At 39.9% G+C, this 12,957-nt stretch overlaps 1 protein-coding gene across 6 annotated transcripts in view; it reads right to left on the bottom strand.

Annotated features, from left to right (window-relative positions):
• Positions 1–2,287: 2,287 nt before the first annotated feature.
• sumo1 (small ubiquitin like modifier 1) overlaps positions 2,288–12,957 on the bottom strand; it is a 60,786-nt gene continuing 50,116 nt past the window's right edge. For all 6 annotated transcript variants that reach the window (XM_048614523.1, XM_048614526.1, XM_020515658.2 and 3 more), the window contains one exon: positions 2,288–4,941. In XM_048614523.1, coding sequence (XP_048470480.1) covers positions 4,881–4,941 — 61 coding nt within the window. In that variant the 3' untranslated portion in view covers positions 2,288–4,880. The remainder of the gene's footprint in view (positions 4,942–12,957) is intronic.

The following is a 12,957-nucleotide window of genomic DNA, read 5'->3' on the forward strand; positions in this document are numbered from 1 at the left end:
AAAATAGATAAGTCCCCTGGGCCGGATGGGATTTATCCTAGGATTCTCTGGGAAGCCAGAGAGGAGATTGCAGAGCCTTTGGCTTTGATCTTTATGTCGTCATTGTCTTCAGGAATAGTGCCAGAAGACTGGAGACTAGCAAATGTTGTCCCCTTGTTCAAGAAGGGGAGTAGAGACAACCCTGGTAATTATAGACCAGTGAGCCTTACTTCGGTTGTGGGTAAAGTGTTGGAAAGGATAATAAGAGATAGGATTTATAATCATCTAGAAAGGAATAATTTGATTAGGGATAGTCAACACGGTTTTGTGAAGGGTAGATCGTGCCTCACAAACCTTATTGAGTTCTTCGAGAAGGTGACCAAACAGGTGGATGAGGGTAAAGCGGTTGATGTGGTGTATTTGGATTTCAGTAAAGCGTTTGATAAGGTTCCCCATGGTAGGCTATTGCAGAAAATACGGAGGCATGGGATTGAGGGTGATTTAGCGGTTTGGATCAGAAATTGGCTCGCTGTAAGAAGACAGAGGGTGGTGGTTGATGGGAAATGTTCATCCTGGAGTTCAGTTACTAGTGGTGTACCTCAAGGATCTGTTTTGGGGCCACTGCTGTTTGTCATTTTTATAAATGACCTGGATGAGGGCGTAGAAGGATGGGTTAGTAAATTTGCAGATGACACCAAAGTTGGTGGAGTTGTGGACAGTGCGGAAGGATGTTGCAGGTTACAGAGGGACATAGATAAGCTGCAGAGCTGGGCTGAGAGGTGGCAAATGGAGTTTAATGCGGAAAAGTGTGAGGTGATTCACTTTGGAAGGAGTAACAGGAATACAGAGTACTGGGCTAATGGTAAGATTCTTGGTAGTGTGGATGAGCAGAGAGATCTCGGTGTCCATGTGCATAGATCACTGAAAGTTGCCATCCAGGTTGATAGCGTTGTTAAGAAGGCGTACAGTATGTTAGGTTTTATTGGTAGAGGGATTGAGTTTCGGGGCCATGAGGTCATATTGCAGCTGTACAAAACTCTGGTGCAGCCGCACTTGGAGTATTGCGTACAGTTCTGGTCACCGCATTATAGGAAGGATGTGGAAGCATTGGAAAGGGTGCAGAGGAGATTTACCAGGATGTTGCCTGGTATGGAGGGAAGGTCTTATGAGGAAAGGCTGAGGGTCTTGAGGCTGTTTTCGTTAGAGAGAAGAAGCTTAAGAGGTGACTTGATAGAGACATACAAGATCATCAGAGGATTAGATAGGGTGGACAGTGGGAGCCTTTTTCCTCGGATGGTGATGGCTAGCACGAGGGGACATAGCTTTAAATTGAGGGGTGATAGATATAGGACAGATGTCAGAGGTAGGTTCTTTACTCAGAGAGTAGTAAGGGCGTGGAATGCCCTGCCTGCAAAAATAGTAGACTCGCCCACTTTAAGGGCATTTAAATGGTCATTGGATAAACATATGGATGATAATGGAATAGTTTAGGTTAGATGGGCTTCAGATTGGTTTCACAGGTCAGCGCAACATCGAGGGCCGAAGGGCCTGTACTGCACTGTAATGTTCTATGTTCTAAGATTGCATTATCCATGTTGAAGTTGGGGTAAACTTTTTTTTCCATTATATGAAATGACATTGTCTGGTGACCTACCATTAGCCACCGAGGTCAGATTTCTGAAGAAAATGCACCTCTATTGAAAAGACGGCAATTTGTTTTTGCTGTACCTCCCTCAGCATCAACAGCTGGACTCTTCACATGTGAGGCAGCCTTTTAACAGACTTGCAACATACTATCTGACTATATGGACAGAATACTATAAATATATATGAGCAATAGTCTTCAACTGCACAATCTGGCAAATCCTATTTTAAATGCAAGTGTAATCAACAGAACTATACTTTTGCTTTAGGGAATAGATTGGCAGAGCCAGAAGGTGAACATCAGATCTTCCTAGTCCGTACAATTTCTTAAAATTATCTACTGCAACTTACTTTAACCAATAGCAGTAGCATTTTACAGCAGCCAGTAGTATTAAGAATTCAATGACCTGAAAGTGTAGTGTAATGCTACATTACAGTGCTAAATTATATCAACTTGGCAAAATACCATGAAAACATTTACTTCAAGATTAATATTAACCAGATTCTTAATGAGGCAGTCAATCTTAAATGCTGGTTATTTGACATGTTCACTGAAACCTGAGCATTTCCCTGCCCTTATATTTTAGAGATGTTGGAAATTAAAAATTAAACATACACTTTATTTGCAATAATGAAAATAAATGTGTGAAGTAAGCAAGGAACGGACCATCCATAGCATTTATTGTACAATTAATCTTTACATACTTCAAACATGTCAATTTTTGGAAAGTGAGAAAATTTGCAAAAGAATAGAGATTGTTTTTACACTTTTAGCACCAAGAATAAAAGGTACTGAGGATTCCTGGATCAATTTCAACATGGGTAGGTATAGGCTTCCTCACACTCCAACCAGTTATGTCTTTTTTCTTGCAAATTCAGAAGATCAATTCCTACAAAATTAGTGTGAATCTTACATTTCTAACATAAGTTGTATTTATATAGTGCCTTTAATGCTGTAAAGCATCCCAAGGCGCTTCAGAGGAACATAATCAAAATAAAATTTCATGCTGAGCCACACAAATAAAAAAAAATGTTGTGACCAAAAGAGGCAGATTTGAAGAAGCATCTTGAAAAGGAGAGAAGTAGTGAGGCAGAGAACCTTGCGTAAGGAATTTGAAAGCTTAGAGTCAAGGCAGCTAAAGGATCAGCTGCCAATAGTGGAACAATTAAAAACAAGGATGCACGAGAGACCAGAATTGGAAAAGCATAAAAGGTTTTAAAGATGTACGTGGTTACAGAGATAAGGATTAGTATGAAGAAATTAGGATGTATTTCAGTTATGATTTTGGTCAATATATTTCTATGTGATAAGTATAGTGCTATGGACTCAAAACTCATTAAAAAGTAAGAGACATTCAAGACTGTGCCAATCATTTTTCATTTATAAATTCTGTCAAAAGGTTTTGACCACATCAGTTTAGGCTGAATTTGAACTTGAGCACTTTATCTGAAAGGACAGAGCTAGAACATTTGACTAATTATTACTGCCAATTTGAGTAATATTGTGCAGGTGTTATAAATAGAAATAAGATTACATGTTATGAATAAGTGTTCTGATCGCTATTTTCTCAACATGTCTTTATTCAATATCTTAACATAAGATTATGCACAAAGTTGAACAACCCTCATTCATAAGATATGAACTGTGTAATAAATTTTGGGGATTCCATGAGCAAAAGAAAATACAAATTAAAAACTGGGTTGCTAACGCATTAAGCCAAATCACTAAAATGAAATTTCAATTTTTTTTAAAATTAAAAATGCTCTCATCGTTGGTGCTTGGGGAAAATGATATTTTAAGCTTGTTATGCAAATAGTTACAATTCATCTGATGGTATGGTCATAATGGTTTTAAAAAAGCGTTGGTATTGTCTGCATACTGATAATTGGAAAACAGCTTCTTCCCCCTTTCTGTACACATCCATTCAATCCAGCCTGACTGAACCATATTCTGAAAGAGTAGTCAAAAACGCCTTCCAAATTTCATCATGTACAAATTTCTAAAATCCATTTACAACTATTCATATCCATTCTCTCAAAAATTCTCTATGCTGGTTCTTTCCAACAGATTAGCAGTAAATTTGTGGACCTAAACTCCTGATGCATATAAAGTACATACAAATAAGAAAACTGGAAATAAAATTGAATGTTGTATCTGCCAGTTCGACAATGGCAAACAAAATAGCATGAATGATTGTGAATAAATTGAGGTATTCACTTAAAAGAAACCCTCTCCTAAAATTAAACCAGATCAACCGATATCTACAAATGACAAGACCAAACAAATCTGAATTGTTTCCTGCCAGTATCTTCCATGAGTAATCCCTATGTAACCCTCCAATGGCTGATTTCACTGAAAAGCTTAGGGCAGCAGTGCAGTCTGTCTGCCATTCAGTTTTCCTGAAGTATTTCTTGAACTGCACAGCTTTTCTGCATCTATATCACAAACTAACCATGTTACTTTCAAAAGAGATACCCGAACAAAGTTCTGAACATTTTGCTCTGAAACACAAATAGGTTTAAAGTGGGTGAAAGGGTTAAAACAGGAACAACATGACAAATATTGATTCTTGCACAGTCACAATGTGTTTTTTCAAGGGTATTTTCTTGGCATACAAAGGCAGCACTGTGATATTTCAAACTACTGCTGTACCACATTTTTAAAAACAGCCTGTAAGTTTATAACCACCTTATTCTTGGTGGACTGCCCACTTTTTTTTTTAAAATGCCTAGAAGTCTCTGAATTGAAAATGTTTAAATTCTGTTTGGCCAAATAATAAAAGGAGACAAAGAGATGCATTAAAATGTAATTTGCTAATTTTATCTTACAATTTTCAGACTGAGGTTTGGGAATGTATATTTTAGAACATAATTTTATGCAAGAAACCTTCACACAGCATTCTTAAACCCACTTTTCTGACAAATTGGAAAAAACCTTCCAAAATGGTCTTTATGTAATGAAAAATATTAATTTATAAAGGTACTCAAGTCACAAACTGCTCTTTTAAAAAAAAATCTCAGTTGACATTTCGTTGCCATTTATGCTGAATATATGGAATTAATTGTATTACAGTACGTACTGAAAATAAGAACTTCCAGCTGGGCATCAACCTGTTGTACAAACCATTTGAAAGAAAGTTGTCTCATTTTTTTTCGTTTTTTTTAATATATAAAATCAGTGATTACAGCCAACAAGAAACAATAAAGAAATTATACAGATGATTGGGATTCTGATACATGGACCAGCAATTAAGCTCTCAACCATCCTCCTGTCTGTTCCTGATAAACTTCAACCACATCTTCATCCTCCATGCCAAGCTGAGGAAGTAAACAAAAAATATACATAGGTTATCTGAAAATCGTTACATGTTACTATCACAAAAAGTGTTTATCCTGCACACCCTGTGACAAATCTACTTGAGGTGAGCAAGACATATTCAAAAGTTGTAAATCTGAAGTAGTCTCTGGAACTTCAAGTTCCAGTCCAGGTTGGAATCAAAGCAGTTAAAAGGGTTGGATGTGCAGGCCCATCCCAAGTTTTGAAAAGGAAAAAGTACTGGGGCAAGAAGGGCTGAACATGCTCAAGAACCAGTTTTATAAATAAATCTCTACAGGAAAGACTGCAGACTCTGTTTCATAGAAACTCAATTCCTAGAACAGTCAGAAATGTCATGGTTCAAGACATTCACTTCCTTGCTATAAAAATTAGCATGATTAGAAGATGCTGGGAAAACGGGAATGTCAATGCCCATATTCAGCTTGAGCATCAGGTTTAAGCAATTACATTAGTCACAATTGCAACAAGTCGCATATGAATTAAAACCAGAAAGAGCTGGGGAAACTCAGCAGTCTAGCACCATCTGTGGAGAGAGAAACAGTAACATTGAGCTGAAAGTAATTCATTACAACTTGTATAATGAATTGTTGTTTTTAAAGAGTCAACATCTAGGGAAATGTTGAACAATTAATACATAATTAAGGAATATTCCAGTACTCTGAACACAGGCTAAAATGACATTAGTAGGCATTAGTGTGGCCATCTCCAACAATTAACTAAATACTAGTTTGAAGTTGGGGAGTTAAAGATCTCCAAATTCTAAACAAGTTAGTGGCGTCTGGTGTTGGTATCTATCAGGGCTGTGCTGGAGGTTTTTTCTGATGCACTAAATTTAGACACTGTCATGTACTGTATTGGTTTTAAATATAAAAACAAAATTAGTGTATACAAGTGCCTGAAAGATGCTGTTTAAAAAAATGGCAGATGCTTCAAGCAGGCTATTTCATGCAGTACCGTCACATCACACTCAGTCATCCACCACACCTCTTAACATCAAGAATGACTATCATGAAAATGTAAAACAAGATTTAAAAAAAAAACTGGAAGAAAAATAGAAATAAATAACTTGCAGGATATTTTGCAAAAACAGTCTAATAAGCCAGTCACCAGATTTACTAGTAGATATTCTAGCCTTTCCATTGTGAGTTTACACCACAAAATATGACTAACACCAATAAATGTCAAAGGAAATTTGCACTTAAAAATATTTATCACTTTGGCAATTACACATTGTGTTATTTGTGGGAGGGAGGGAGAGAGAGAGAGAGAGAGAGAGAGAGAGAGAGAGAGAGAGAGAGAGATTCTTCATACTGATAAATTATACTAATTAAAATAATACTTTTAAATATTACAGACAAATGCATACATGCTTACCAAAGATAGAGTTAGATTCCAAATTACAAGTGGAAAACTCTGGTCTAATGATATTAATTTATTAAACAATAAGAGAATGGTTGTTGCATACTAAATACAACAATCAAAGAAAACTAAGAAAATAATGTACGCTGGTTTAAAAAACCAATTCATATAATCTTCAGAGATAACAAGAACCGCAGATGCTGGAATCAGAGACAACACAGTATGGATCTGGAGGAACACAGCAGGCCAGGCCACATCAGAGGAGCAGGAAAGTTGACATTTCGGGTTGGGACCCTTCAGAAATGGTGGTGCGGGTTTGGCGCGGCGGGGTGGGGTTAGTTGGGAGCTGGGAAATAAATATAGAGAGGAGGAGTGGGGCTGGGGCAGGTAGGCGGGATGGTGATAGGGGAATGCAGGTAGGCGGGATGGTGATAGGGGAATGCAGGTAGGCGGTGGTGGGGATTGGTCAGTGGGATGGGTGGGAGAGAAGATGGACAGGTTGTGTCAGGTCAAGGAAGCGCGGACGAGGGAGAGGCTTGGATATGGGACGAGACTGCGGGTGACTAGTGAATGCTATGTCCAATGCAGGCTGTAGGCTCCCGAGGTGGAATATGAGGTGTTGCTCCTCCAGTTTGCGGGTGGTGTCATTGTGACACTGGAGGAGGCCCAGCACAGACCTGTCACCGAGGGAGTGGGAGGGGAGTTAAAATGGCTTGTGACCAGAAGGTGTTGTCGTTTGTCACCCGATGGCCTTAACATGGAATTCACCAGTTTTAAAATCTCCCCACCCCCAACCTCATCCCATGTCCGAGCCTCCTCCTCATCCCTGCCTCCTTGACTTTATGCAACTTGTCCATCTTCTCTCCCACCTATCCAACCCACCCATCCCACTGACCAATCCTCACCACTCCCTACCTGCACTCACCTATCACCATCCCACTTACCTTCCCTAGCCCCACCCCTCTTCTATTTATTTCCTAATTCCCTTTCCCCTCCCCACTTCTGAAGGGTCCCAACCCAAAACGTCAACTTTCCTGCTCCTCTGATTCACATAAGCTTCATCTCATGCTTCTAATTTCCGCAGTCTGTTTCCAGATAGTTTCACCTATTTCAAATGATGACAAAGAATGTCCCCAAGTCTAGACAAACTCAAGCTAATACTAAAAAAGACAAAAATATTTTACATCCTTACAGTACTCTCTATTGAGAACTACAGACAGCATTTACATTTAATGTTTTCAAGGAGTCAGATACAGTTATTTGGGCTAAAGAGATCAAATGGTATGGGATGAAAGGGGGGAAACAGCATATTGAGTTGGTAGATCAGCCGTTATATTGAATGGCAGAACAGGCCCGAAGGATTGAATGGCCTATTCTTGCTCCTATTTTCTAGGTTTCAATTAATTCAGGTCTGTTGTTGGTACTTATTCAAATTCAGAGATATCAGTCAGTCCCAGTTTCCAATTGGAGGCGGCTGGATGTTAAAACTATCCTCGTCCACTGGACTGCACTAATCCCGGACAGAAATCAGCTCCTACCTTGGATTTGCCCAATCGTTATGGAGGGAAGGCAGGACAATGGGTTAATTCTGTCAAAAGGAACGATTTAAAATTTAAAAAGTAACTATAATATAGGTTAGAATATAAAGTACCAACACTTGGATTTTTGAGACTGCAAAAAATAACCAAAAAAAAAAAAGGAGAAATCAAGGAAGACTAATCCTGGATCTCTCACTTGGGGAGTCTTGCTGTGGGATCTGAAGAGAGTTGAACTCTACAAAAAGGATAACTTCTCCAAATAAGAAAACATGGAAGCATGAAAGACACAGATGAATGTGTCCTGTTATGTCACAATAAACCAAAGACGGGTAAAATATTTAAGAAAGGCATCCCCCATACAATATTACTTTTCTGTGGTCTAGTCATGGAGAACTACAGGTGCAGGCACAATGGGAGGAAATGCAGAGTTTGACTGGAGGAGCAGAGTGTGTGGGAAAAGCAGAGTATGCAAGAAGCTGCTCCTCCAGAGGAATGAATTGGGTAGAAACAATGGCAGGAAGGAAGAAACTGTTGATTGTGGAGTTGGCTCAGCAATATGGGAGAAACAGGAAAAATGCACACAAAGAAAACTTCTGCGCACCCCCACCCACCCCCCAGAAAAAAAATTGGGGTTTGAAGTTTGCACGCTCTCCCGGTTTCTGCAGGGTACTCTGGTTTCCTCCCACAGTCCAAAGATGTACAGGTTAGGTGGATTGGCCATGCTAAATTGCATATATAGTGTCATGACCTATGCAGGCTAGGTGGATTATCCAGGGTAAATATGGGGTTATGGGGATGGGGTCTGGGTGGGATGTTCTTCAGAGGGTTGATGTGGACTCGATAGGCTGAATAGCCTCTTTCAATAGTGAAGGATGACCGCGCAAGAGACAGCAAGAAAAGAGAAGAGAAAATTCCATTCATTCAGAGCAGAATCTCAGAATTTAATAGTTAATGGATAGTTGCCACTATTTGTCTTCTCTTTGGTGTTACTGTGGTGCTTCCTTTTGAAGGTGATTTATAAATAAACTGCCCCCACCCCAAAACATTCTCAGGTTACAACAACCTACTTAATTAAAGAGAAAAAAAAAATTGGGATCTTGGCACCAGCACTGGCAGGTGTGAAGGTGAAAGAGAGGAGTCAGGTCAGGATGGCAGCAGAACAAAGTGCTAGGAGACTGTATGGTGGATCGGCGAACAGGAAACAGATCGAGGGAGAAAGATAGAGAAAAAGAGAGTGTACATTGGTTCATTTTCAACTCTGCAGTTTGTTTAGGTACACAATTTCTTAACTTTTCCTTTTACAAAATATATCTATCCTCTAAAAGAGGTCTTCATGTGTCTGGCTTTCAGAGAAGAAATTCTTCATCTGTCTTAAAATGGGCAACCACTTACTGAGATTATCTCCTCTCGTTCGAGACACTCCCACAAGGAAAACAACCTCTCAGCAGATATCCTGTCAAGTCCTCCCAAGTATCTTGTATATTTCAATAAGGTCAACGCTCATTCTTCTAAACATCAAAGAGTGCAAGTTCAACCTCCAGCCTCTCCTCACAAGAGAATCTCTCCGTATTTAGTGAACGTTTCTGGACTGCTTCCAATGCCAGAATATATTTCCTTAGATAAAAGAACCAAAAAAATTGCTCCATAGCATTCTAGGCATCACCTGACTACTGTCTTGCATAGTTTCAGCAAAGCTTTGTTATTTTTATGCTCCATTCCCCTTGAAACAAAAAACAAACAAAACATTCAGGTCATTTTCCCCACAACTGAACTTGAAAGCTAGCCTTATGGTTCATTTACAAGCACGCTCAAATCTCTCCATGTTGCAACTTTCTACAGTCGTTCTCCATTTAAATAATATTCAATTCCTCTACTCTTCCTGCCAAATACATTTTCCCCACATTATATTCCAGCTGCCAAGTTTCTGTCCATTCACTTGGCCCATCTATTTCTCTTTACAAACTATGTCACCATATCATTTGCCTTCCCACCTATTGCTGTGTCATCCACAAACTTGGCAATTGTAAAATCACTGGCCTGCTCCACAATTCAGTAACATCAAGACTGATCTGGCTGTATTTCCTTTGATTCTGTTACCTAACAAAAATTTATCTACCTAATATCTTAAAAATATGCAATCACCATGTTTTCACTGGCTACTGAGGCAGACTCCAAATTGGTAAAACCCTTATAGGAAAAGACATCTGCAAGATGAAGGTCTTGACCAACATGGCCCAGCATTGAGGTGCAGTCTCAAAGTGCATGGGAAGGCCTTAGAAAACATTGGCCATTCCAATACCTCAGGACAGTCCTGTCAACCAAAGCAGTTACTGAAGAAAAGATCCAGCACCCTCTTCTGCCAGCTGAGGAAAAGGGTGCTTCAGGACAACATCAGATCTGACACCAAGCTCATGGTATACAGAGCTGTGGTGTCCTGCCATCCTATATGGCTCAAACACTTCAAGGCGCTGCAGCAGTACTACCATCGCTGCCTGCACAAGATCCTGAGAATCCGCTGGGAGGACAGATGCACCAACATCAGTGTCCTCTATCAGGCCAACATCCCCAGCATCAATGCACTGTCCACCCTTGATCAGCTGCGCCGGACAGGGCATGTTGTCCACATGACTCACACAAGATTCCCCAAGCAGGTGCTCTACTCCCAGCTCCGAAATGGCAGGCAAGCCACAGGTGGACAAAGGAAATGCTTCAAGGATACCCTCAAGGCCTCGCATGTGCGGCATTCCCACAGACACCTGGGAATCAGTGGCTCAAGACAAAGGGGAGGAGAAGCATCTAGGAAGGCATCAAGCACCGAGACTTGCTGATGGGAAAAAGTGTATGCCAGGCAAAAAACAGCAAAAGGAGCATGCTGCCACACCAACGCCCCATCCGCCGCTTGCTGCGACCACCTCCTTCCCCAAGTGCGGCAGAGTCTGCCGACGTACATTGTACTGTACAACCACCTATGGACTCACTGAGCGTGGAAGAGAGAAAGTCATCCTCGTCTGCAAGGGACTGCTGATAAGATGAAACTATGATCACAACAATGCCATCTGACTCTGAAAGGAATTGCAAACTTGTCTCTACAGTTCAGGAAAAAGGAACTGGACAACAGCCAAGAAAAGATTTAAAAAGTTGAAATAACAGTGACATTTCTCTAGACTTAAATCTCCAAAAAAAGTGTGTTTGGGGAAAAAAGGTTGAAAATTTGTTTTAATGTTTTTGTATTTAGTTTTGTTGTTTTGTGAAATTAACTTCAGAGCATAACATCTGCAACCTCACGTGAACATTTCAGTGACGATGAACCATGTTAATCAAATGCAAAAAACTTTAAATAGACAATCCATCAAGTCCATTCTGGGATCTGACTTGTTCAGCATTACCATCAGTTGGGAACTAATCAGTATCAATACTCAAACTACTGCTGCTGAATAGGAAATCAGTTCCCACTCTCATTACCGATGTATACACGCATTTTTCAGTGCTCTGGATAAAGGGAGTTGTCTTTAATGTGATGGCCATGAATTACATATTCAAATTGACACATTACTTCAGTAACTCTCGATGTTAAGAGATACGTAAATGGTTGCATGATATCATTACAAGCAATTGCTTCTGGCATTTCTGGAAAAAGGTCTGGTGAAAGCCAACATGGTCAGAGGCATCACAGAAAGAGGAGAGAAATTTTCAAGCTCCTTATCTGAGAATTGTTAATAGTACTAACATTTGGCCGATATTGATGTAGTATTCTTGAGACTGAGAGCATCCAAAAATACATATAGATGTTTTGGCAAGGAACTTTGAGTAACCAGTAGGGCTATGTAGTGGGGGCACATTTTATTCTTTAACTAGTCAGACTCATACAGCACAGAAACAGACACTTTGTTTCAACACATGCATGCTGACCAGACATCCCAATCTGACCTAATCCCATTTGCCAGCATTTGGTCCATATCCCTCTAAACCCTTCCTATTCATCTACTCGCCTAGCTGCTTTCATGTTTAGAAATAGTGCTGACGGAGGCAAGAATTGTGATTGTGTTTACTTTTTTAAGAAATAGCTAGGTTAGAAGATGCAAGATTACGATGTACAATAGTAAATTGAATTTCTTTAAAATTGAATTTTGCTATCATGTCAAAACGATTTAAACAAAAAAAAAGTTATGAAAGAGCATGGGGGAAAGATTTTAAAACTCAAGAAGAATTGAGATGTATTTTATAGGATGGTACAAACAGGTATGATCAAGAAAATTGGGCATATATGTGAAAAGAAAACAAACAGGAATACTGTGCTTCAATTGTATGCGATTGTAGCTTGAGTATTGCGCCCAGTTTTAGTTCCCGTACACAAGGCACAATACCCTTAAGAAATAGGGAGTGGAGCGGAGGCTCAACAGATTAGCTCCTGGGATGATAGGGATGTCCTATAAAGGAGATTGAGGAGATGGGCTTATGTTGTCAAGAGGTTAAAAGAATGTGAGGTGATCTCATAGAATTCTTAAAAGGGCTAGATAGAATTGATGCAGAAAGAATGTTTCCCATGGCTTGTGGGGAGGGGGGTGCACATTAAGACCAGGTGACACTATCTCAGAATAAAAGAAAGAGTCAAGTTATACAGGAATGACAGAAGAAATTTCTTCACTCTTTAAAATTCTACCACGGAGTGCCAAGCTGAGAAAGCTCAATCATGATAGCCAAGACAGCAGTTGCTAGGTTCCCTGAAGCCTTTGAATGTGTAGGCAGTGAAGGAAGACTGTGTTGGCATAAAGGATCGCCATGGTCTAGAATGGTAGAGCAGGCTTGATAGGCTGAATGGTCTACTCCTACTCCTGGGTTCCTATGACAAAAAAGCAAATAATTCATTGGATAGCTCTTCTAGGGCACCCTGCAATAGGAAGGACATTACTAAATCAGTGAGGATGTAGAAAAAGTTTACCAGGATGTTGCTGGCACTGGAGGGTTTGAGTTATAAGGAGAGGTTGGATACACTAAGACTTTTATCTCTGGAACATATGAGGTTGAGGGATGACCTTATAGAGGTTTGTAAAATCATGACGGGGATAGGAGAAGGTGAATAGCAAATATGTTTCCACCACC

Source organism: Rhincodon typus, chromosome 30 (genome assembly GCF_021869965.1).
Source record: "Rhincodon typus isolate 14 chromosome 30, sRhiTyp1.1, whole genome shotgun sequence".
Lineage (NCBI taxonomy): Eukaryota > Metazoa > Chordata > Chondrichthyes > Orectolobiformes > Rhincodontidae > Rhincodon > Rhincodon typus.